Raw genomic sequence first — 26,498 nt, forward strand, 5'->3', positions numbered from 1 at the left:
GCTTCCCCTGTGGCTTCAGCAGATGCGGAGGCCCCTTACTCACTTTCTTGCTGCTCCTGTCTCGACACCTTTGGCGGGCGTCCTCTGGGGTTGCGAACCTGTGAGGGCTCGTCAACAGTCTGCTGCTCCTGCGGCTGTGCAGGGGTTGAGACGCTGATCTCAGTTGGGTGGGGACTCTGGTGGGGCTCTAACCAAGGGCTCTGCAGTGGCATGGAAGTGTGAGCGCTTGGAGAGGAGCCCCCAGTTCCTTGATGTCTGCCACCAACTTCCCTCTCATGGGTCAGGTCTCCCTCAGCGCTTTCAAGTGGCTTGAGAGACCTTGCTGCACATCAGGGGGGCCATGGGGACCCGTATCTGCACTGGCAGTCCTACTCAGAAGGACTTCCATGAAGCTCTGGTTTCTCTGTTCAATAGCTGACCATCGCTCCTCTAGAGATGTCATTCTATTCTGAACACTCACCGTGTTTTCCTCACTCTGGCGACTTACTGCCTCCATGGCCGTAGCCAGCCTTTCCACGGAGGTTGCCATCTTTTCCGTGGTGCTGCGTTCATGCGCCAGTGACTCCACAAAGGCTCTGCTCATGTTCGCGATGGACTCCTCCATTTGCTCCACACTCGCAGCGACCCTGGAGACAAAACTTGCCAGAGACTCCTGCATCTCTTCCTGGAGTTCTAGCACCGCTGTCCTTCTGGATGGACCCGGAGGCAGTGGGTCGACATGCAGCTGAGCCGAGCTGGGAGAGTCCTGCGCCCTCCAACTAGGACTCTCCACTGCTGTCCCCAGAGGTTGCAGCTTCCTCTGAGGAGTCTGGAGACTCAGGCTGTTCCTCCTGGATAGTGGGGACGGGTGCTTGCGATGGTCCTGTGGGGGAGTAAAGGAAAGAGTCAGAGATGTGAGGCCAAGGTTACATGCACATTGCATCTTGCAGATGATCATAAGTCCATCTGTTAGAGCTTCAGAATCATTATCAGCGACTCATGCAATGTCAATGAGAAGATGAAAAACTATTCTGTCACCAGCTTTCTCTGATGCACCCGTCTGTCCGTCCCCCACTTGCGCATCGTCCTCGAGTCCCACGATCTCCAGGACCGCCTCCTCCCAAGGGGTGAGCTGGGCTACTGAGGGTGGCCCTCCTCCTGTCCTCGCTCTTTCCCTCTTATTGTGAGCTCTCTTTTCCTGCAATGAGGGAGATAAGTGGAGTTTGAGTGAGAATGAAGGAGTGAGTGTAGAGAAATCCATAGCATAGATGCTTAGAAGGAGACAAAGATGGAGTGAGGTGGCAAGACCAAGGGCCCTCCCTGTGTTTTGTAAGTTGTTTTCATAGCATCACAGCAATAGGGAGTGTGAGGGCTGCATAGTCGAATAGTTAGGTGAATGTGACCATAGAGAGAGAGGGAATGGGTAAGGGTGCAGGGATGTCAGTGTCAAGTGGGATGTGGAGGAAGAGGTTGCTAAAGCTGAGTGCTGGTGAGGAGAGGCAATGGGGATCAGATTGAGGGTGATGGCAAAGTCATACTCACTTTTCCAGTGCGCAGAAGGTCATGAAACCTCTTCCTGCACTGAAGCTAGGTTCTGCGGATCATCGACAACAAGTTCACCTCCTGGGCCACCTGGACCCACACAGTCTTTGTCTGCTGGGGAAGCTTCTTCCTCCCTGAAGAAGGGAAGAGCACCTCCTTACTAGCTCTTGCTCCCTCCACCAAAGCTTGCAGGGCAACGTCATCAAACCTGGGAGCAGACTTAGGTCTCCCGCTGCTCATTCTGCCTCCAGGTCCCTCTCATTGCAAAGGCCAAAAGGTTGCCAGTCTGCAGAAGAAGCAAGGCTTACATAAGAACATAAGAAATAGGAGCAGGAGTAGGCCAATCGGCCCCTCGAGCCTGCTCCACCATTCAATAAGATCATGGCTGATCTGATCCTAACCTCAAATCTTCTATCACTCTGCATCCACCCGAACCCATGTGATCTCCCGGGAGAGGCGAAAAACCAGATAAAGACCCAATGGCCAATTTGGGAGAAAAAAATCTGGGAAATTCCTCTCCGACCCATCCAGGCGATCGAAATTCTTCCAGGAGATCACTCTGTCCCTATATTTTCTACAGTACTTACCTTCTGTAAAGGCGATCTCCACCCCAGCCAGGAACAGGAATAAATCCATCTCCTGAAATCTAACAGAATTAGAACACAGTAGGAGCAGAACAAGGCTACACGGCCCCTGGGCCCGCTCCACTACCCACAGGGCCATGACCATTCCGAACCCAGACTCATGTCCAATTTCCTGCCCGCTCCCCGTAACCCTTAATTCCCTTTACTTCTAGGAAACTATCTATTTCTGTTTTAAATTTATTTAATGATGTAGCTTCCACAGCTTTCTGGGGCAGCAAATTCCACAAACCTACCACCCTCTGAGTGAAGAAGTTTCTCCTCATCTCAGTTTTGAATGAGCAGCCCCTTATTTTAAGATTATGCCCCCTAGTTCTAGTTTCACCCATCATTGGGAACATCCTCACCGCATCCACCCGATCAAGCCCCTTCACAATCTTATATGTTTCAATAAGATCGCCTCTCATTCTTCTGAACTCCAATGAGTAGAGTCCCAATCTACTCAACCTCTCCTCATATGACCACCCCCTCATCCCCGGGATTAACCGAGTGAACCTTCTTTGTACTGACTCGAGAGCAAGTATGTCTTTTCTTAAGTATGGACACCAAAACTGTATGCAGTATTCCAGGTGCGGCCTCACCAATACCTTGTACAACTGCAGCAATACCTCCCTGTTTTTATATTCCAACCCCCTAGCAATAAAAGCCAACATTCCATTGGCCTTCTTAATCACTTGCTGCACCTGCATACTAACTTTTTGAGTTTCGTGCACCAGCACCCCCAGATCCCTTTGTACTACAGTACTTTCCAGTTTCTTGCCATTAAGATAATAACTTGCTCTATGATTTTTCCTGCCAAAGTGCATAACCTCACACTTTCCAGTATTGTATTCCATCTGCCAAATCTCTGCCCACTTACTTAGCCTGTCTATGTCCCTTTGCAGGTTTTTTATGTCCTCCTCACTCACTACTTTCCGTCCCATCTTTGTATCATCTGCAAACTTTGATATGTTACACTCGGTCCCCTCCTCCAAATCGTTAATATAGATTGTAAAGAGTTGGGGACCCAGCACTGACCCCTGCGGAACACCACTAGTTACTGGTTGCCAATCTGAGAATGAACCATTTATCCCAACTCTCTGCTTTCTGTTAGAGAGCCAATCCTCCACCCACGCCAGAATATTACCCCCAATCCCGTGATTTTTTATCTTGAGCAATAATCTTTTGTGTGGCACCTTGTCAAATGCCTTTTGGAAGTCTAAATACACTACATCCACTGGTTCCCCTTTATCCACCCTGTATGTTACTTCCTCAAAAAACTCAAGCAAATTTGTTAAACATGACTTCCCCTTCATGAAACCATGCTGAGTTTGCCCTATTAAATTATGTTTATCCAAATGTCCCGTTACTGTCTCCTTAATAATGGACTCTAACATTTTACCAACCACAGATGTTAGGCTAAGGCTTCTTGCAGACCTTAAATGCAGCAGCAATGATGACGTCATCGGAGGCGAGTTTCAGACTGAAAAAACTAATTGGGCCATGGGTTCCCACACGCTGGAACTCAATTGCCCAATTATGTGAAAATCGCATCAATCTCCCACATCAATTTGGAATCGGGTGGATAACACAAAAAGCAGATGACACGACCCCAACCCGCCCCAATGACAAAATCCAGCCCAATAAGTACAAGAATAGGCCCATTCACTTTGGGCTGGATAATTACTGGGGCGGTTTGCGTAGGTGGGGGGGGCAGAGTTTTGGACAACAAACCCAAAATAGTCTGGCTTTCCCCGCATGCGTGCGACTCTTGGCCTTGACAGGTTCCCCGCCTGGAAGTCAGACTGATTGACAGGCTTGGCTTCCAGTCGGGCGGGTGGCACTCCCGAGGAGGCCGCAAGACCAGGTAAGTCCAATCCCGGACCCCGGGGGAAGTCTGATCCCAAAGGGGGTCTGATCCCCGATCCCGGGGAGGGGTCCGATCCCAAGGGGGGCCCGACCCCCAACCCCAGGGGTGGGCCGATCCCAACGAGGGTCCGATCCCGGGTGGTGGGGGGGTTGGGGGTGTTTGATGGTGAGGGAGCTTGGGGGGCCGGGAGGAAGCACTCCTACTCTTCCTGGCCCACAAGGAGTGCTCCCCGAGGCTGTCCTCACCTCTCTGCAGCTGCCGCCCAGAAAACACGGCCGGCCACTGTAAAACTGGCAAAGCAGGTTTAATCTGAGGCTTTGGGCCTCAATAACATATTTAAAATGCTAACCTGCCTCGTGGGAGAGGATTGGCTGCCCGCCCCTTCTCCCGCCTCAGTAAAACCCGGAAGTCGGCGGGTTGTTGCCGGCTTCCCAGCGCACTTGGAATTTTTGCCCATTTAACCCCTCACCCGCACCCACTCCTACCCGCTCACCTGTGTTATAATTCCTCTCACTATCTTTGTCATAGTTTTGATTAAATATATTAAGAGGCAGGTGTCATTCTTGCATTGGATGAGTTTGCATTCAGCATACGTAACACCCGCTGCAGTTGAAACTGAGCCTGCTCAAAAACTCCTTTATTTTAAAAAAAGAGTTAAATATATGAGCAGTAATTCACAATGTATTTAAAAGAAACAAACTATTTGTTGCATTCTTAGTTATGTCCCCACGTAGCAAAATGATGTTTTGAAGGGATCAAATTTCACTGGTCTTGTCAAAGATGCATCTGGAGTGCCACCTAGGGGTAGCGTTCTGTGTGCACAAAATTGAGAGCCTATCTCAAATATACTGTTATCACTTTACACAAGATTCATTTTGCTGAAATATTTGCTGTAAAAGAAATAAATGTGTTACAAATTTAAATGCATGCACCTAGCAAAACTTACACCAATTAAAGTTTCTTAATTGTGAAATCCTTTACTACATAAAACCCATGATATATTAATGTACTTTTAAGCATGCATCATAAATCGTACTGCTATTGGTGTTCAAGAAGCACATATGTGAAGTCTATTTGAGTACATAATCTAGGCTGACACTAGGAGTACTGCATTGTCCGAGGTGCTGTGCTACAATTGGAACATTAAACTCGGGCCACTTCTGCCTGTTACAGCGGTTTAGATGGACATGAAATATTCTGCGGCACTATTCGAAGAAGAGCAGGAAGTTCTCCCATCCTCCTGTCCAATATCCCTCCCTCAACCAATACCATCAAAGACTGATTATCTGGCCATTCATCTCACTGCTGTATGGAAAATCTTGGGGTGTACAAAATGGCTGCAGCATTTAAGAACATAAGAAATAGGAGCAGGAATAGGCCACTTGGCCCCTCGAGCCTGCGCCGCCATTCAATAAGATCATGGCTGATCTTGGGCTCAAAGCCACTTCGCAGCCCGCTCCCCATAACCCTTCACTTCCTTATCTTGCAAAAATCTGTCTATCTCCACCTTAAATGTATTTAATGACCCAGCCTCCACAGCTCTCTGGGGCAGAGAATTCCACAGATTTACGACCTTCTGAGGGAAGAAATTCCTCCTCATCTCCGTTCTAAAAGGGCGACCCATTATTCTGAAACTATGCTTCCGAGTTCTAGATTTCCCCACGAGGGGAAACACCCTCTCTGCATCTACCTTGTCGAGCCTCCTCAGTATCTTATATGTTTCAAATAAGATCACCTCTCATTCTTCTGAATTCCAATGAATATAGGCCCAACCTGCTCAACCTTTCCTCATAAGTCAACCCTCTTATCTCAGGAATCAACCGAGTGAATCGCCTCTGAACTGCCTCCAATGCAAGTATATTCTTCCTTAAATAAGGAGACCAAAACTGTACGCAGGACTTCCCAGCTTTTATACTCCAACCCCCTTGCAATAAAGGCCAGTATTCCATTTGCCTTTTTGATTACTTGCTGCACCTGCATGCTAACTTTTTGTGTTTCATGTAGAAGGACCCCTAGGTCCCTCTGACCTGTAGCATTTGTAATCTCTCTCCATTTAAATAATAATTTGCTTTTTTATTTTCCTGCCAAAGTGGATAACCTCGCACTTTCCCACATCATACTCCATCTGCCAAATGTTTGCCCACTCACTTAGCCTGTCTATATCCCTTTGCAGATTATTTGAGTCCTCTACACAACTTGCTTTCCCACCCATCTTTGTATCATCCGCAAACTTGGCTACATTACACTCGGTCCCTTCATCAAAGTCATTGATGTAGATTGTAAATAGTTGAGGCCCCAGCACTGATCCCTGTGGCACCCCACTAGTTACCGTTTCCCAACCGGAAAATGACCCATTTATTCCAACTCTCTGCTTTCTGTTAGTTAGCCAATTCTCTATCCATGCTAATATATTACCCCCAATTCCGTGAGCTCTTACCTTATGCAGTAACCTTTGCCTATAAATCAGTCACTTCACTTCAACGTAATTCATTGTGTGTGAAGCACTTTGAATCATTTCCAAGAAATGGGGTAAAATGCTATATAAATGAATATTGTTCTTTTTTTCTTTTAGTTTGTACATTTTGATTCCTTCTCCCTAAGTAAGTGAGATGCGCCTAAGTTCATAAATCAGAAATGTGTTTTATTGCATACATATAACTGTTACAAATGATTATTGATATAATAAATAGTTAAGTTTGTAGCTTTATTTGTAAGCCCTGCCCTGCTTCTCTTCCTGTCTCCTGGGTCCTGTTGTTGTATTGTATGGTTCCAGTGACTTTGATCTTTTTTGAAACCATGATGTCAGCCCACACAGCTGAAATTTCAATCCCTCCGCTGACTGCTGTTTTGATCAATATGGTATCTGAAACTTCATAGCTTCTATTTCCCATGGAAATGAAGCCTTGAAGTGGAGCTCTATTCACTGCCTATATATAACCTGTACTAACAGTCAGCTGCCTATGTTGTTCCCTTCCTCTCTCTCCCTGCCCCATTAAAGTACTTTCATTCTGTTTCTTTGCCCGTTTCCACCCTTTATCTCCTTGAGGTGCTGACTGATGCTGAGCTTTGATTCCATGGGTGCCAGTAGCCCACGGGTACCTTGCCCAAGTGCCAATTCTCCATGTTTGATAGTGAGTGTTGGCAGGCTACTCAACTGTGCAGGGCATCAGGGCTGGGCTTGACCCTGTCCTTAGTCGATGTATACACATGCACACTTTCTGAAAGGAGATACTGAATAGCACCTGCTTTTGATTTGATTTTTGCAAAATCAAAGCCTGAAAACTTCCTTGTATTTTTTACTATGAAAAATTATCCTACAAATAATTTTAAAGCTAATTTAATAATCTTGTCCACCTTGTCTTCCTTAGATCTAGGTAGATCTCTTCCAACAGCACAGTTGAACTACTTGGTGTTTTTCTTCACTTATTTTTTGCTGCTATTTCCTCTCCCAATTGTTCCGGTATAGTTGGGAGCCTTCATCCCAGGCTTCCAGCAGTACTATTGCACAGCCAGACCATCTGCATGAGCTCCTGGCATGATTCACCAGATGAATTTATCTTCTTACATTATTTCTAACAACAGTGACTACACTTCAAAAATACTTTGTTGGTTGTAAAGCGTTTTGGGACGTCCTGAGGTTGTGAAAGGCGCTATATAAATGCAAGTTCTTTCTGTCCCACCCAGTCCCATCCTGTCCCTTTCCTTTCTTTCTAGATCCTGGCCTTTGCTGAGCAATTGAGCAAAGCAAAGTTGAGCTCCCCATGTGTGGAACAACAGTATTGAGCCCACATTGAGCCACTCTATGGTACAGAACGATGGGGCTCTAACTGATGCTCTGCACTGTGCTGCCTCAGACCCATGATATGCCAGTTTTCTTTGTGCACTTTTCTTTTTGTGGTGGGGGTTTGTGTATCATTTCTATAAGCAGATCCTAAAGACTGTTGTCTCATCGTTGAGAGTAATTGTCTATGACTGCTACAAATATATTGTCGGTCACTCCTTGCTGATGTAATGTGTATCTTCTTCTGTAGGATGACAAAGATCTGGTACCTGAGTTTGTAAATGCTGAAGGATTGACATGTCTAATCAAAGTGGGAGCAGAAGCTGACCAGAACTACCAGAACTACATCCTGAGAGGTTAGTTAGTGCTGTGCCTCTATCCAGCTAAGAGGGCTGCTCCATTACATTTTTGCTCCAGGATAATTTTGCTCTAAGATCACTTTTTTAAAAAAGGGATTTAAAATTGAGCATAAATTGGGATTCAATTTATGTTTTGGTGCTCCCTAATATTTGCTATCCATGCCTGTTTAGGGCTGTGAAGCGTTATCATTAACCGGTTCTGTAAACTGAATTGTAAACTCCACCATGTGTGATCCCAGCTCAATGTCTCTGATCGTGATTGTCCAGCTGAGCTTGACCCCGCTTGACATTTAAATGTCTCCCTCTCCCATTTGCTTTAGTTACAATGGCAATTGAAGATTCAAAATTTGAGTATAATGTATATATTCATGTTTCAGATCCAGAACAGCAAGATATCCAGCGCTACTCTCTATATATTAAATAATAAATTCAAAATATGCCCACCACATTCAATCCAACAAAGCAGTTCCTCATGGCTCTTGATTTAAGCTCACAGCTACAGCCAGGAAGTAGATCTGAGCATTTGGAGGCAACTTATGTTGGTGTAACTGCCCTGTGGGGTCATGTTCTGCGACAGAAGGGTAAATATAGCAATTGCAGCAAAAAAGACCCTGTTACCAGCCCACCTCCCTTGCATAACCCTTCATTGTTCCTGCTTAGTGAGAATAACAGCTCCCATCTTTATTCAGCCTATTTTTTTGGCTGTACTCAAATTGAGGAGCGATGAAGAGCAGGAGCAGATTTTAAAAACAAAATCCCCACCTTGCCCTCCTGATTTAAAGCTAGGTGGAGGAGAAGGCTTGTTTAAGGGTAGAACCACACAGCGGGAGGTAGTGGCAGCCACTTTTTTTCACCAGTCCAGGTATTGTAGTTGGACTTTATGCTGGCAGGAACTCTGCATTTGATCCAAAGAGTAGGGTTTTATTCTGAAGCCTTATAGTTTGCAAAGAGGAGCTGAATTTTCTATTTGCTTTTCCTTTCTTGGTTTTCTGATTTTACTCACATTGTGGCTGTCAAGATTTAGGTTTTTCCCTTCAGAGTGGATTTGGAGGCCAGGTGGCAAAACTATGGACAAAAACTTACGCTTGTGTACATCTCTGATGTTTGCTGTTCATATCCAGGTATTAGGGGATACAAGCTATGGGCCTCTGCTGTACTCGGTATACACCAACACTTATAGTAGTATTATGTCGATCTGAATTTCGTGTGTAGTTTTAGGATTAGGAGCAGGCATTGGGCCCAACAAACCCAAGCCTTTTCATCAATAAACCCCCTATCCTGCTCAGCATTTCTCTCTCTCTCCAGATACATGTATAATTGTCATTGCTTTCAGTTTCCCTTCTCGTGTTTGATCAGGTATCTGCCAAGACTCAGTTTCACAGCCACATCTCTTTCCTCAGCAACTGTCTCTGGTTCCAACTAAACTTCCACCCTCCGTGTTTCGGTTCCACCCAGGATTACAAATATCTCCAGGATATTCATCGTTCCTCGAACTACTGCTCTCGCCGCATCTTGAGATCCACGCTCAACGCCATGTGGCGCCACATGAACACTCTCGACCTCTCTCTTCAGCAGCACCAATGCGCTCTATCTCAAAGCTGTCCGGGTCCACAGTTCCATTTCATCCTTCGACTCATCTGACGCTTCAACAAAAAACGTTTTTTCTTCCTTTCTGATGTCAAGGATCGCAAGCTTCATCAACTCTTGGACACCAACGCCCCTCCGGAACCTTGTTCCCCATCACTTTCCTCTGACTACATCCCTTCTTCCAATCTCACCCCCTGCCGTGTTTTCACTATCCCTCTCTGATCCCGAACGATCAGTCCTCAGCAAAGGCCTGAGCTTCATCCCCTTCTGCCCCCATCTCAATTAATTTCAAGCTCGGCACGATGCTGGGCTCTTTTTCCGTCGCCTTCGTCTCCGTGCCCACTTCTTTGGCCAGGAGTCTTCCCCCCCCGCACAGCTGACCACTTCTGCTTTCAAAATCCTCATTCTACCTGGACTCCTCCCTCTGGCCTCTTACCCTCTCTAGATCTTTTCATTGCTAACTGCCGACGTGACATTGGCCGTCTCAATTTCTCTGCTCCCCTCTCTCACTCCAACCTACCTCCCTCTGAACTTGCAGCACTCCATTCTCTCCGATCCAACCCTAACATTATCATTAAACCTGCTGATAAGGGTGGTGCTGCTGTTGTTTGGCGAACCGACCTCTACCGTGCGGAAGCTGAACGCCAACTCTCCGACTGCTCCTCCTACTTCCGCCTGGACCATGACCCCACTAGCAAACATCAAGCCATTGGTTCCAAGACTGTCACTGACCTCATCTCCTCTGGAGATCTTCCCTCCATGGCCGCCAACCTCATAGTTCCCCAACCCCGCACAGCCCGCTTCTACCTCCTTCCCAAGATCCACAAACAGGACTGCCCTAGTAGACCCATCGTTTCAGCCTGTTCTTGCCCCACTCAACTTATCTCTTCCTATCTCGACTCTTTTTTTCTCCCCTTGTCCAGTCTCTTCCCACGTACCTTCGCGACTCTTCCGACGCCCTCTGTCACTTTAACAGTTTCCAGTTTCCTGGCCCCAACCATCTCCTTTTCACTATGGACGTCTACACCTCCATCCCCCACCAGGACGGCCTGAGGGCGCTCCGCTTCTTCCTTAAACAGAGGCCCAACCAGTCCCCATCCACCACCACCCTCCTCCGCCTGGCTGAACTTGTTCTCACATTGAACAACTTCTCCTCTGACTCCACTCACTTCCTCCAAATTAAAGGTGTTGCTATGGGAACCCGCATGGGCCCTAGCTATGCCTGCCTTTTCATGGGATATAGGGAACATTTTTTGTTCCAGTCCTACTCGGGTCCCCTCCCTCACCTCTTTTTCCGGTACATCGATGACTGCATCGGTGCCGTTTCCTGCTCTCGCCCTGAACTAGATAAGTTCATTCACTTTACTTCCAATTTCCACCCTTCCCTCACCTTTACATGGTCCATCTCCGACTCTTCTCTTCCCTTCCTTAACTTCTCCGTCTCCATTTCTGGCGATCGGCTTTCGACAAAGATCCACTACAAGCCCACTGACTCCCACAGCTACCTGGACTACACTTCCACCCACCCCACTTCCTGTAAAGACTCTATTCCATTCTCCCAGTTTCTCCGTCTCCGTGACACGGCCCTTGACTGTGTCCGTTCTATTTCCCGCACTTCTGCTCTCACCCTTTCCCCTCCCTCCCAGAACCATGATAGGGTTCCCCTTGTCCTCACCTTTCACCCCACCAGCCTCCACATTCAACGGATCATCCTCCGCCATTTCCTCCACCTCCAACGTGATCCCACCACCAAACGCATCTTCCCCTCCACTTTCAGCATTCCGAAGGGACCATTCTCTCCGCGACACCCTGGTCCACTCCTCAATCACCCCTAACAGCCCTTCCCCTTTGCCTGGCACCTTCCCGTGCAAGCGCAGGAGATGCAACACATGCCCTTTTACCTCATCCCTTCCCACTGTCCAGGGCCCCAAACACCCCTTCCAGGTGAATCAGCGATTTACTTGTACTTCTTGCAATTTAGTATACTGTATTCGCTGCTCACAATGTGGTCTCCTCTACATTGGGGAGACCAAACGCAGATTGGGTGACCGCTTTGCGGAACACCTCTGTTCAGTCCGTAAGGGGGACCCTGAGCTTCCGGTTGCCTGTCACTTTAATTCACCGCTTGACTCCCACTCTGATCTCTCTGTCCTCGGCCTATTACATTGTTCCAATGTAGCTCAACGTAAGCTCAAGGAACAGCACCTCCTCTTTCGATTAGGCACTTTACAGCCTTCTGGACTCAACATTGAGTTCAACAATTTCAAACTACAGGAAACTCTTTTTTACCCTGCACCGACGGGACCAGCGTGTTCCTGGTTTATCAAAATTTCCGGATGATGGAGAGGGTTATCTACCGAGGCTATTTTTAACAAAGAAAAATAAAAAAATCAAGAAATGTGCAGTATACAGTAATTGGGTACTCACCTACAGAATGTTGTGTTAAATGGATGGTGGAAGATGCTTGATTAAGTACAGTACTGCCAGTTAAGGGTAATCTATAACTCTTTAATTACTTAACAGTAAAACAAAACTTATAAACAACTGTACAGTACAGTATAAAGTACTGTGGTTTACTGTACACTTATTCCAAGTCAACTGGTTCATCAGGAATATCCATGTCAGCTGGGTCATCAGGATCATGCACTTTAGCAGATTCCTCAGGCACTTCCACTGCTTCAACTCTTTTGGAAGCTTTCTTAAACATGTCCCGGATGTCTGCTTGCTTAGTGGACTCTTGCCTTTTTTGTAGAAAGGTGGAATGCAGAATATGGAGTTGCATAACTTCTTGGGCAGAATAGCAAGAATGGCTTTCAGCAAATTTGAGGAATGAAGCAAAATCTTCTGCAGCTTGTGTTTGGTTGGTAACCGCATGTGTCGCATTCCGGTAGGCAAACAAGAAGTTGTCCACCTTGTGTTGTAGGGGTATATCTTCATTACATATTGCCTTGATAGCCTTCTTGAATGTTTGGACAAACCTCTCGGCCAATCCATTAGTGGCTGGATGATATGGGGCAGATGTGTAATGCTTAACACCATTGTTCTTTAAGAACCTCTGGAACTCTTCAGACACAAACTGTGGTCCATTGTCAGAGCAAATCTGTTCAGGCAGCCCATTCCTGGCGAATATGGTTCGTAAAACTGTGATAGTTTTTTCCGTGGTGGTTGAGGACATTTTTATTACCTCTGGCCACTTTGAATGTGCATCCACCGCAATTAAAAACATCGAGTCCATGAAGGGACCAGCAAAATCAATGTGCACCCTTTGCCATGGAGATGAGGGCCACTCCCATGGATGCAGAGGAGCTTGTGGTGGTGCGTTTTGGACCTTCTGGCATCCTGCACAGCTCTTGGTCATCTCTTCGATTTCTCTATCGATTCCCGGCCACCACACAAACGCTTTGGCTAAGTTCTTCATTTTTACCCCACCCAGATGACCCTCATGAAGCTCATTGAGCACTCTATCCGTCAACTTAGGTGGAATTACTACTCTGGATCCACACATCAAGGTTCCTCTGCACACTGACAGCTGTTCTCTTCTCGGTGAGAATGTTGGCAGCAGTGGTTCGCCATGTGCTGGCCATCCCTTCACCGTTAAATCATAGACCCGTGATAGTGTCGGGTCATTCCGTGTTTCCTTTTCTATGTTTGCATTCGTCGCAGGGAGACATTCGACTATGGTCGAGTGGAATAACTCCATTGGATCCACTGCAAGGTCTTCTTCTTCCACCGTCGGCAACGGTAGGCGTGACAATCCATCAGCATTTCCATGCTGTTTAGTTCCTTTGTACTCGATGTCATATTGGTGTGCCCCTAGGAAAAGGGACCACCTCTGCAGCCGTTGTGCTGTCATTATCGGTACGCCCTTCTGAGGGTTGAAAATGGAGACAAGAGGTTGATGATCGGTTAGTAGAGTAAATTTTTGACCGTGCAGGTAGTGATTGAACTTCTTCACCCCCCACACTAGGCTGAGGGCCTCTCTGTCAATCTGGGCGTAGTTACACTCGGCAGAAGTTAACGAACGTGACGCAAAAGCTATCGGCCTCTCTAAACCATCAAGGAATTTATGTGACAGTACCGCCCCAATGCCGTAGGGAGACGCATCGCACACCAGTCTGATCGGCAGTGCTGGGTTGTAGTGAGCCAATACTTCCCTTGAAGTGATTAAGTCCTTACTCTTCTGAAAGGCCCGCTTACAATCATCGCTCCATTTCCATGCTACCCCCGTTCGTAGCAGGACGTTCAGTGGGTGCAGAATTGTCGACAAATTCGGCAAAAACTTATGGTAGTAATTCACCAATCCGAGGAATGACCTCAGTTGCGACACATTTTCAAGCGCTGGAGCCTTAACTACCGCTTCAATTTTGTCAGGGGACTTATGTAACCCCTCTTCATCAATCACGTGGCCACAATACGATATCTGTTTCTTAAAAAATTCGCACTTGGGGCGGTTGGCTCGCAGCCCATGTTCCCGTAGTCTAGTGAGCACCTGTTCTAGGTTGTTAAGGTGTTCACTGTCATCTTCACCTGTCACAAGGATGTCGTCCAAGTAACACTGAGTCCCCGGAATCCCTTGCAGGACTTGTTCCATCGCTCTTTGCCATATCGCCGGAGCCGATGCTACTCCGAATACCAATCGATGATACTGGTAAAGACCTTTGTGAGTGTTTATCGTGAAATACTTCCTAGAGGACTCTTCAACCTCCATCTGCAAATATGCTTGTGCTAGGTCAATTTTTGTAAAACGCTTCCCTCCAGACAGTGAGGCGAAGATGTCTTCTATCCTTGGAAGAGGATATTGTACTGTGTGAAGGACTGGGTTCACCGTCACCTTGAAATCCCCACAGATGCGAATCTTCCTTGGCTCCCCGGACTTATTGCTTAACGTTTTCTTCATGACAGGAACGATGGGTGTCGCCCACTCGCTCCAGTCGACCTTAGACAACACGCCTGCCTTCTCCAGATTCTCCAGCTCTGCCTCGACGGCTGGGCGAATTGCATATGGTACCGGTCTTGCTTTGAAAAACTTGGGAACTGCATTCTCTTCTATTTTTATCGAGGCGGTTACGCCTTTAAGCGTGCCCAGTTCTTGTTGAAATACCTCTTTGGCATTAGCTAAGATTGTTGACAGTCGTCCATGTAGTGTATGTATCCGTCTACCTTTAAGAAAACCATTGTATCTAACCGTTCACCTTTAAGAGAACTATTTTAGGTGTGGCACTACTTTGTTGGCTTCTGTATACTGTAATACCGACGGTGACCACACCGGTATATAAGTGCTGTGTCAGGATTTATTTGGCAGATTCGCCCTGACCTTCGAATAGTAAAGTCCTGTTTTAAGTTACTCTGGTAGTCTGTGTATTAATTAACTAAACAACTCACAGACTTTACAGTCCAGGAGTGACGTCTTCATTTTTTTTTACCGTCCACCGTCATTGCATGAATGGAGTGCCAATCTAAGTTTATCTTCCTGATCCATTCCCGTCCCAATAATAGTGGTCCACCATTTGGCAGTATGTAGAGATACAATTTCCGTATTTTCTTGCCGTTGTATTCGACAGGCACCCTTATTTTTCCTCTGGGGTATACTTTTTGCCCCGTATACGTCGTCAAGACGATGGATGTCTCTCTCAAGGGTATGTGTGAAAATAGCCGCTCGTAGTCTGGTCGATTCATGACGGTTAGCGCTGATCCTGATTCCAATTCCATTTTAACTTGGGACCCTGCTATCGTGAGGGTGACCCAAATGGTTTGGTGATCCTCTTTTGCGATTACATTGTGAAGTTTGAGACAGCTTAGTCTCCTGTTCCCGGATTCACTATCGCTCATCTGGTCTTCGGAACTACTGTCCGTCATCTTTTGTACTTTCTTGTACGGTTCCTTAGTAGCCTTTTTGTTGTCGCTGGTCTTCTTCCCAGACCTGCAAACTCGTGCAATGTGTCTCATCTTCCCGCATTGCCTGCATATTTTGTCTTTGGACCAGCAGTCCTTCTGGTCATGGTTAGTTCTGCCGCAGCGATAACATTTTGCAAATCCCCGTGTCATTTCGTGGGTGCCGTATTCCTGTGGTTTTTGTTGAATTTCTGCAGCTCCCCTGGCTGCTGCTTCATACGATACTGCCACGCTGAAAGCCTTATCTAGCGTCAGCTCTTTCTCTGAGAGTAACCTCTTCTGGGTTCCTTCACTCAGGAGTCCACAAACAAATTTGTCCCGTTGGGTATCTGCCAGTCCTGCTCTGAACTGGCAGTGCTTTGATAGCTTGCGTAGTTCCGTAAGGTACTCAGCATTGTTCTCATCTTTATGCTGAGTTCTCCTGTGGAATTTAAATCTTTCTGCTATCAACAGCGGTGCAGGGTTTAGGTGTTCCTGTAGGACAGCAACAATTTCGTTAAAACTCTTCGCCTTCGGTTTGGCTGGAGTAATCAGGTCCCGCAATAGGCCGTACGTTCTAGCGCCCATTAAGCTTAGCAATATCGATGCCTTTTTCTCCTCCGCTATTTCGTTTGCCTCGAAATATACCTCGACTCTTTCCACATACGTGGTCCAGTCCTCTATTGTATTATCAAAAGCAGTGATACAGCCAGTCTTCGGCATCTTGCAAATCTAAAATGGCGCCTCCCGCGCTTTGCCTTCTTCCCCGATTTAACAAAATGGCGCCTCCCGTGCTTTGCCTTCTTCCCCGCTGTTGTTAGCGCTGCTTTCCGCGGTTCCCATTGTAACCTGCAGCTCCTCGCGGTTTCTTGCGCGTTTAATATTTAAAAAAAAAAATTATTTTCCCGTCGTGGAACAACCCTGTGGGACTCTTGCCTCCCTCTTCGCGGGTCTATACGCAGCCCGGCTTCGTAGCACCGGCCGCGCCCTGTGTGCTCCACCCTCTCTCTTCTTCCCGACAACTCTGCTCGGCCCCGTTGCAAACCACCCGCTCGAGTTCGCGACCGCCGCAGCCCAGTAAGGATCAGTGCACTACCTGCCACCAGCCCGATTAGCTGAAGCACCGTCGACAGGAACCAGGCCCCGCTTCCGACAGCTTCTCCAGCAATCTTCAACTCCGCAAACACAGGGGCGGATGCCCACGGTTGACGCCCATTTCTACTGCCTCTTATTTTCTTTTCTTTCTGGCCTCGACCTCTGCTCACTTCGCTGTAGGAATGGATCCCAGGAGGTGGTGCAGACTGTAGGTAGGTTCGTAGCTGCTCGTCGCCAGTATTACGTCCGTGAATGATTGAGACACGGACAGCAGGAGTTGAACAAAACAAGTCTTTACTGATGGAAGTCAATAGTGAAACTGAAACAACAGAGGCTCACTAGCGCCTTTTATACAGGGGTGGTCACTGCCGGTACTGCAGTCTGAGACCAGTTATTCTCTTAAAGGTACATGCACAACACTTTCCAAATGAAAATTTATTTTGTCCCTGATAATGGTTTCCAATAACTTCCCCACCACAAATGTTAGGCCTGTAGTTTCCTGGTTTATCCCTCTCCCTTTTCTTGAATAGTGGTATAACATTAGCAACCCTCCAGTCCTCCGGCACTACTACTGTATCCAATGAGGATTGAAAGATTGTGACCAATGCCTCTCCTATTTCTACCTTTACGTCTTTCAGCAACCTAGGATGCATTCCATCCGGACCAGGTGACTTACCAACTTTCAGTAATACTAATCTTTTTAGTACATTTTCTCTATCTATTAATATCCTGTCCATAACTTCCCTCTCCTCTTTTAGTGTAACCTTCACATCATCCACTTCCTTTGTGAAGATAGATGCAAAGTACTCATTTAATACTTTAGCCATGTCCTCTGCCTCTACATGAAGATTTCCTTTTGGGTCCTTGATAGGCCCAACTTTTTCCCTAACTAGCCAGCATGATCTGCATTTTCAGTTGTCTTCGAGGAGTCTCCAGACATTACTAGCTCTATTGTGATGAAGGGTTCACACTTGAAACATGAGCTTCTCTGTTCTCATCACAGACGCTGCCTGACCTGCTCAGTGTTTCTAGTACTTTCTGTCTTTGTATCAGATTTCCATCATCTGCAGCTTTTTGCGTTCTCTTTATTACCAGTTCCAACCTTGAGTAAGGTCATTAAAAACACCATGTCAGGATCTCCTAATGAATCAAAATTGAAGTTTAAGAACACTACTTTTTCCTTTTTTTAATAAAAGGACATACTTACCGGTCTTTTTTATTGCATTTACAGCTCTGAGCCAGATTATGCTGTTTGTGGATGGAATGAATGGAGTCATTGGCCATAATGAGACTGTCCAGTGGCTGTACACTCTGACTGGCAGCATGGTGAGTCAGCTATCCTGTAGATGAATACTGACGCATGATGAGGATGTTTATTTTCATATGAATTAAAATGGAAAGTCCAGTTTTGATCCTTGGCCTGAGCTGGGTTAATCTTCACCAGGCAGCAGTAGGGGATTGCAATTGGACTCAGTTCTCAAGGCCACAGAGGGAAAAATTAGTCCAGCTTCCCAATTCTGATCACTTTCCAAAGAACCCTGTTGGAATGTGCATGTGTTTCGATGCAGAGTGAGTATGGGATTTGGCTGTGATTCCCTCCATGGTAGAATTGCCTGCTGACAATCCAGGCTCACATGTGGAGTGAGTCCTTGAGGGCTATTGATATGTTCTTGGTACATGCTTGTTTTCACCAAGCACTATTGCTTGGATTTGTGCATAAATAATAATATGCAGTTTAAATTTGTGGTGCTTGTCTCTACAGTTGGGATTGGGTAATCCGGGCTCTCTTTCCTCTCACTAATTTTACTGTTCTGGGATGTGGAGGTTGTTGAATGAATAAGGCCTTTGGTTTAGTAGTTTTATTCTGGTTACAAGATATCCTTGCTCGTACCTTTTGACCTTCAGCCGCTGGGTACTTCAGAAAGCATTACTGGTTGATGGGCTCCTTAGCATTTTGACGTTTTGAAGGAAGAAAGATGAGGAAGCACAGTGACAGAACGAACAGGCAGTGTGCTTGCACAGGTATTGAGGAGAGAGTGCACGTGAGGTTATTTTATGTTGCAAATCGCTCCTGAATTTTGTCTGACTTGCAATAAAAGCCACCATAAGTGTAAAGTCATATAATTATGTCAAAGAAGTGAGAAGGTGGAAACGTTATTAAATGGTAACGTATTTGAGGTAACTGAGCAGGAAAGGGTTCTGGGAGTTTTAGTGGATAGGTTGTCAAAACTGTCAAGCAGTGAAGAAAACAAATAAAATTTAGCATGTACGTTAAAGGTGTGACACAAGTCAAAGGAGGCGATTTTAATGTTGTATCTAGCTTTGGTGAGGCCACTTCTAAAGTACTGTGTTCAACTTTGGTCACCGTACTACAGGGAAAATGTAGAATTACTAGAGTGAGCCCTACAAGGCTGATGGTCCTGTCATTATAAGACAGCACATTCTCTGACTTACCATGAGCAGTGCCTTGGCGATCTACCAGTTTATTCTAATTCTTGAACTGATGGACTCATTTATATTTGGGACAACTTATACACTGATTAGCTTCAACTTTATATAAAAAAAATTAAGAATGATATCGAAAACAGGTGACGTATCTTTTTCCCAGTGTAGTCAAGGTAAGTAATAAGAACAGTGTCTCAGGAAACAAGAACCCTTTGTAACCTCCATGTCCCCAGGCAACTTTTAACATGTTGTATTGGTTAAACTACAGGTCTAGGCCGATGTAGCAGAGCCTGGTCTCCAATCGTCTTGGATCCCCTTGCCATTGGACCAAGACCTTGCTCTGTCAAGCCCGTGTGGTAGCTGCTGTGCAACGGCCACCCCACGTTAAAAGAATTCACGCACAGGCATCTTCCACCCTTTAAAATGAAGTTCGGGTCCTGGAACGTCAGGACCCTCATGGACAACCCCAACAGCAACAGACGGGAATGCTGTACTGCAACCACTGTCTGCCCCACCTGTGACAGAGACTGTAGGTCCACATTGGACTCATCAGTCACCGAGAACTCATTTTTAGTGTGGAATCAAGTCATCCTCGGTTCCGAGGGACTGCCTAAGAAGAAGAAGACAGGTGGAGTGAATCAAAAGCCAGCTGTTTTCAGTTTAGCAGAACCCCAACAATCCATTGACTCGCATTTATAATTTCTAGCTACACTGTAGAACTGGCAGATTTTTTTTACGTTGTGTAGCTGCGTGCAGCTGAACAGGAAGCAGCCGTTTCATCTTAACTTGCACGTGTGTGTCTTTTTATAGAGATGTTTACAAGGTGCTGACTTTTGAGCACCTGCTAAGTCTTAATAGAGGTGTGATGTGGTGACGTTGCCACATGTAATTATAGTGCATTTCTTGTTATAGTTGGTGCTACTCCCATCGTGTCAATCGCAGATAAGGCCATCTGACCATTTCCTTGTATCGCTCTCCACCCACTGCCGCCCCGACACCCCCACCAACCTTACTTCCTTCTGTGTCTGCCTCTGGAAAAAGCTCTCTCCCAACTCTCTTACAACTGCACTTATAAAATCCCAACTGTCCAGCCTTTGGCCCTCTATTCACCATGACATTTCTGCAGCTACCAATCTGCTCAACCACACCTCACCACCTTTGATGCCCTAGTCCCTATTAAAAGAATTACTCTCTCTCACCCTGGCCGTTCCCCTGGTACGGCCCTCACCTTCGCTCCCTTAAGTCCAAGGGATGCAGACTTGAACAGATATGGCAGACAACTGGTTTAGCCATTCACCACCAGACCTGGCTGGACCACATAAAGCATTATCGGGTCCTGCTCTCCTCTGCCAAAATTGCTCACTATTCCAGAATCATTCTGAATTGCAAAGATAAACCCCAGCTCCTATTCTCCACTGCTAACCATCTTGTTAAGCCCCTCTCCCCTGTCTCCTCCACTCTCACCTCCAACAACAAGTGTGAGGAGCTCATGGACTTCTTTGTCTCTAAGGTTGAGACCATCCGTTCAGCTGCCTCTGCCACTTCCCTTCCTTCCCCTAGCCCACTAGGCCAAACTTCCTCTAAGGTTCCCCCCTGCCCTAGCCCTGAACTCACATCTTTCTCCAGTTTCTTTCCGATCTCCCCTCATGACCTCTCTGTACTCATCTTGTCCATGAGACCCACCTCCTGCTCCCTCGACCCTATTCCCACCAAACTCCTGACCACCCAAGTTCCTTCTCTGGCTCCCATGTTAGCTGATATTGTTAACGGTTCTCTCTCCTCAGGTACTATCCCCCTCTCCCTCAATTCTGCCGTCATCACCCCTCCTCAAAAAACCAACCCTTGATCCCGCTGTCCTTGCAAACTACCGCCCCATCTCTAACCTCCCTTTCCTCTCCAAAGTCCTTGAACGTGTTGTTGCCTCCCAAATCTGTGCCCATCTTTCCCTCAATTCCATGTTTGAATCCCTCCAATCAGGTTTCCATCCTTGCCACAGCAATGAAACAGCTCTCATCAAAGTCACAAATGACATCCGTTGTGACTGTGACAAAGGTAAACTATCCCTCCTCGTCCTTCTTGACCTGTCTGCAGCCTTTGACACGGTTGACCACTCCATCCTTCTCCAACGCCTCTCCACCATCGTCCAGCTGGGCGGGACTACACTCGCCTGGTTCCATTCTTATCTATCTAATTGTAGCCAGAGAATCACCTACAATGGCTTCTCTTCCCACTCTCGCATCATTACCTCTGGTGTCCCCCAAAGATCTGTCCTTGGCCCCTTCCTATTTCTCATCTACAGGTTGCCCCTTGGCAACATCATCCGAAAATACAGCGTCAGTTTCCACATGTACGCTGACAACACCCATCTCTACCTCACTACCTCTTCTCTTGACCCCTGCACAGTCTCTAAATTGTGAGACTGCTTGTCCGACATCCGGTTCTGGATGAGCAAAGATTTTCTCCAATTAAATATTGGGAAGACTGAAGCAATTGTTTTCGGTCCCCACCACAAACTCCGTTCCCTAGCCACTGACTCCATCCCTTTCTGTCTGAGGCTGAACCACACTGTTCGCAACCTTAGTGTCACATTTGACCCTGAAATGAGCTTACGACCACATATCCGCAGCATAATAAAGACCACCAATTTCCACCTCGGTAACATTGCCCCATCTCCGCCCTTGCCTCAGCTCATCCGCTGCTGAAACCCTCATCCATGCCTTTGTTACCTCTAGACTTGACTATTCCAATGCACTCCTGGCTGGCCTTGCACATTCTACCCTATGTAAACTTGAGGTGATCCAAAACTCAGCTGCCCGTGTCCTAACTCGCACCAACTCCCATTCGCCCATCACCCCTGTGCTCGCTGACCTACATTGGCTCCCGGTTAAGCAACGCATCCATTTCAAAATTCTCATCCTTGTATTCAGATCCCTCCATGACCTCGCCCCTCCCTATCTCTGTAATCTCCTTCAGCCCCACAACCCCCCGAGATATCTGCGCTCCTCTAATTCTGGCCTCTTGAGCATCCCTGATTATAATAACTCAATCAGTGGTGGCCGTGCCTTCTGTTGCCTAGGCCCTGAGCTCTGGAATTCCCTGCCTAAACCTCTCCGCCTCGCTACCTCTCTTTCCTCCTTTAAGACGCTCCTTAAAGCCTACCTCTTTGACCAAGTTTTTGGTCACCTGCCCTAATTTATCCTTAAGTGGCTCGGTGTCCAATTTTTTGTCGTATAATACTCCTGTGCAGCGCCTTGGGACGTTTTACTACATTAAATGCACTATATAAATACAAGTTGTTGTTATAATGAAAAGCAAACAATCAGTAGGTGAGATGGAAGATACAAATTTAATGAAATGCAATGAATATTAACAAATTCATGAACAGGCCAATATATTTATTAATTTTTGAGACCAATTATTTCCAAAAAAGCTTTATAAAGCACGTTTCTCCAAATGACTGATTTATAGTTTTTTTCCCAGTGACTATCGACAAAGAATGCTGTTTTTAATGATGTGTCAATGCTGTTATTTAGAGTTAGATCAACAAACATGCCATTGTTAGGAAAGTGCTGTCCATTCAGTCTGCCAGCAGAGGTCCGCAGTGTACACCAGAGCTGGGCTGGGAACACAGCAGAAATTTGTATCTTGGACTGTGCCGAACTTATAGAAATCTCAACAAATTTGATGGGCTACCTCAAGTTTCTTCCTTTGTTGGAAAGTGTATCCTGGTTTATTTTTTTAAATTGGATTAATTTAAAAAGAGATGATTTTTTTTTAAAGCGCCGCTAAATTTAAAATAATCTGGTTGCTTTATTAAAATGACACAACACTTTCTTGTATTCCAATTCTATTTTAATCTCCAAGTTTGTTCCACCGCAGAGTTAACATCCAAACACCTATCTTGTGTGTGCGGCGCACTTTGACTGGATGGTGCTTCCAGAGGAAGGGTACTGGGTGGCACTGGATGGCCCGGCAGATGCTAAGAGTAATTCGAGTTGAAGGATTGAGACAATTTATTCAGTCGTGGCTCTTGGGGTACAGTTAGGTGGGAGGAGGCGAGGAGATGAAGGGTCCGGCCTACTGTAATCGTGTTGTTTGGGGTGTCGGTCCTTGTGTCTCGGAACGCAGCTGGTCAGTTGTTATTGACTTATTTCCTCCTCCTGCGTTTCCCTGCATCCTCCCCTGGAGCTGGGTGGTGGTTTGGGAGGGCAGGGTTGTGGAGCATAAATCTACGTGAAAGGACCTCAAACTACCAGATACCAGCCCCCCTCCAAGAAGCGATCAAGCATCACTTGCGCTATATACCCTTGACGTATTTATCATGACACCACATCTTTGTATGTAGATTGTTCAGTTGGTTAACCTTTGAAATTAGATGATCTCTTTTCTTAATTTGTAAAGTATATGAGTGTCTGTTTGTGGAAGGTCTAACCAGTTATTAAACAGATGGCTTTTTCTGAAAGAAAAACAATAGAAAAATCAATAAAATACATTCCACTTAAACTAACAATCTGTATGAAGCCGTACATAATTGCATGATTTGCAATACTTGGTAGAATGGGTGTAAACTTTAAAATAAGAGACGGTAACATCAGTTGAACATGTTAATTGAAGAAAAATGACTGACACTGTACAGTTACTTCATTCAAACTTGAAATCTCACTGCTCTACAGTGACATCTCCTGGAACGGTCAGAGCTTTCAGCCTGAAATACTTCCCTCCCTCCCTTTACTGTTAGCTGGCAAATCTGACATTTGCTCACAGTCTGCTCTTGTGTTTCTCAATCCCAGTACCGTTTGGTGGTGAAGACTGCACTGAAACTCCTATTAGTGTTTGTGGAATATACAGAGAACAACGTGGCTCTTCTGATCCAGGCTGTCAACATTGTGGACGATAAAAGAGGTAAGTGCTATTCTAATGGGTTCAGGGAGAGTTACAACCAAACAGTGTGAATGTTCAAGGCATAACATCAAAGGCATGTACATTAGACAATATTAAAACTAATGCTGACTTGTAGGTAAATACGCTGCCAAAGGTGCAGATGTACTTAAAAATGACAGTGGCTGTCATCTTTCTTTTGCAGTTGGCTATATGTTTAAAAAGACAGTTTCAGATTGAATGCATTTTAAGTAAATTTAATGAATCTTTTAATTGGGATTAACATGTGGAAGTGTGTGGTTCATTTGTGGTGCTAATCTCTGCTCTTCAGTCCTGGTCCTGGGGTTTTGTGACTAACAAGATATACAGCTGGGCATTCCCCTGTACTGAGTCCCCACTCGCAGCAAAAAAAAATGAATTGAATTTAGTGCCTTCGTGTTAAAGTTTTAAACTGACACAAAAAGTGCAAAAGTTCAAAACAAACCAGAACATTGATTACTGCACATATAACACAGAATTTAATCAGTATAAGACCACCTAACAGCACAATGGTAAGAAGCCTGGATTTGGGGCCTGTGATTGAGACAGGTGAGGGGGAGCGAGCAGCGGACACAAAGGGGCCATGTGTAAAAACAAACTTTAAATAGTTGCCATCATCATGCCTTTTGCAGAGGAAGGGTCATTATAACTGCTGTGAGAGGATAGCGATTGGAAAAGTGATGTTTAACAGCATGAATTAGTTTGTGTGCAACTGTATTGTCGGACTGACGACAAGAGTTAGAATGCTAAAGTGTCTTGCGTGGTCACCAGCATTGTAGGGATGACTACTGGACCTTAGTGCTGAAGTAACAAGAAGACCATAAGTGTCTGAACTCTGGTGCTACAGATGTGTGCTGACAACTAATTGGACAAGGAAAATGACTAATGAGAGAGTCCTCAAACTCACATGAGGAAAGAAAGAAATGATGAGGCAGATTGTGATAAGAAAAATGACACCAGAAAGTAGTTGGGGGTTCCACTGTCTTAAATCTGCCATTACAGCAGTTTTGAAAATGAGGCGAATAAGGTGTGATGGGAAACCCGGTTACCCTGACCGTTTTGTTGGACCAAGGTTTAAAAGGAAATCCTGCTGCTTAAAGTTTACCAGAATTGCCATTTTGAAAGTAGTGCAGCAGGAATGAGGAGTGACCTCTTTCCACAGTACCTAACTCCGTATCAGTGATTTAACAGACTCCTTCTTGAACTCGGTGTGCTGCTGCATTATTTATACCATTCCTGCAGTTGGTTATAAACATTGTGTTTCCTGTGCAGATTTGAAAACATGGCCCACGTCCACCAAACCAACACTTTGAACCTAAACTAAGTGGAGGAATTGGGTTACTAATCTAACTCAAATTGCTGGAGTTTACAAATATGTAGCCAATTTTTAAAAAATTTGGGTATTGGTAATTAAGCTGGATAAGCCTCAAAAATCTGTGACCCATCATCCATATTGAACTTGTACAGCCAACTTGGATAAAAGTTAACAAATTGTAAGAACCAGTCACAACTACAGATGCTAATTCTACACGTGTTCCGTTCCACTTTCTTCAGATCTCTCTCTGACTCACTTTAATTATTGTTGACTACACCATTTGTTTACCCATTCCGCTGCTGAAAAAGATACAATCTGTGCAGGTTGGCAACGCGAGTTCCGTATTTAAGCATTTTATAATGCAGGTCACACTTCGAGTGATGTATAAGCCAGCAGCACTGACTTATACGGCCCACTATCAGGAGGGGGCGGTGGGGAACCGAACACTGCGTGGGTTCACTTAAATAGATGATCAGAGCTCTGCTGGCTGGTATATGAGTGCAGTGAAAACACTTACTGATAGATTGATGGATTTTTGTTTGGCCAGGCTAGTAAGGAATATGGAACCAAGGCGGGTAGATGGAGTCAAGATGCAGCTGAGCCATGATCTAATTGAATGGCGGAACAGGCTCGACTGGTTGACTGGCCTACTCCTGTTCCTATGTTTAGTGTCAGTAAAGAGCTGACGGGCTAGTTTGCTCCATTACCAATGTTAACTGTTCACCAATGATTGTTTTAAACTTCAGTTGTAAAATTTAACGAATGTGCTCAGTACTGGTTACAGTTACTCCCATCTCCTCCTGGTGGTCTTGCAACCTGAGGCCATTTCCGCAATCCTATTGGTTTGGCAGCCGTTGTGTCTCTCTGTGGAGTGGTTTTGGCTTTGCAGGGACACAGGGTAAGGTCAGGTACAACTGTCCCTCTGCACGAGTCCGCCATCAATTTTTTTTAATGGCAGCTCCTGTTCCCTCAACTGGTGGTGACAGAGTCTGATGAAAGGCCAGCAGCATGGGATTGATATAACTACTGGTGTCCAGCAGGCAGAAGCCTGGTGTGGATCAGGCAGGTGTCCAGCTAGCACCGCAATCAAATGAAGGATAAAACCGGGAGCAGAGGA

At 45.9% G+C, this 26,498-nt stretch overlaps 1 protein-coding gene across 3 annotated transcripts in view; it reads left to right on the forward strand.

Annotated features, from left to right (window-relative positions):
- The window catches only part of fhod1 (formin homology 2 domain containing 1), a 510,535-nt gene that overhangs the window by 260,170 nt on the left and 223,867 nt on the right, over positions 1–26,498 (forward strand). For all 3 annotated transcript variants that reach the window (XM_085991267.1, XM_085991268.1, XM_085991269.1), the window contains exons 5-7: positions 8,043–8,148; positions 17,936–18,030; positions 23,940–24,051. In XM_085991267.1, coding sequence (XP_085847393.1) covers positions 8,043–8,148; positions 17,936–18,030; positions 23,940–24,051 — 313 coding nt within the window. The remainder of the gene's footprint in view (positions 1–8,042; positions 8,149–17,935; positions 18,031–23,939; positions 24,052–26,498) is intronic.

This window comes from Somniosus microcephalus, chromosome 6 (assembly GCF_052327205.1).
Source record: "Somniosus microcephalus isolate GS21.2 chromosome 6, FLI_Smic_1.0, whole genome shotgun sequence".
NCBI lineage: Eukaryota > Metazoa > Chordata > Chondrichthyes > Squaliformes > Somniosidae > Somniosus > Somniosus microcephalus.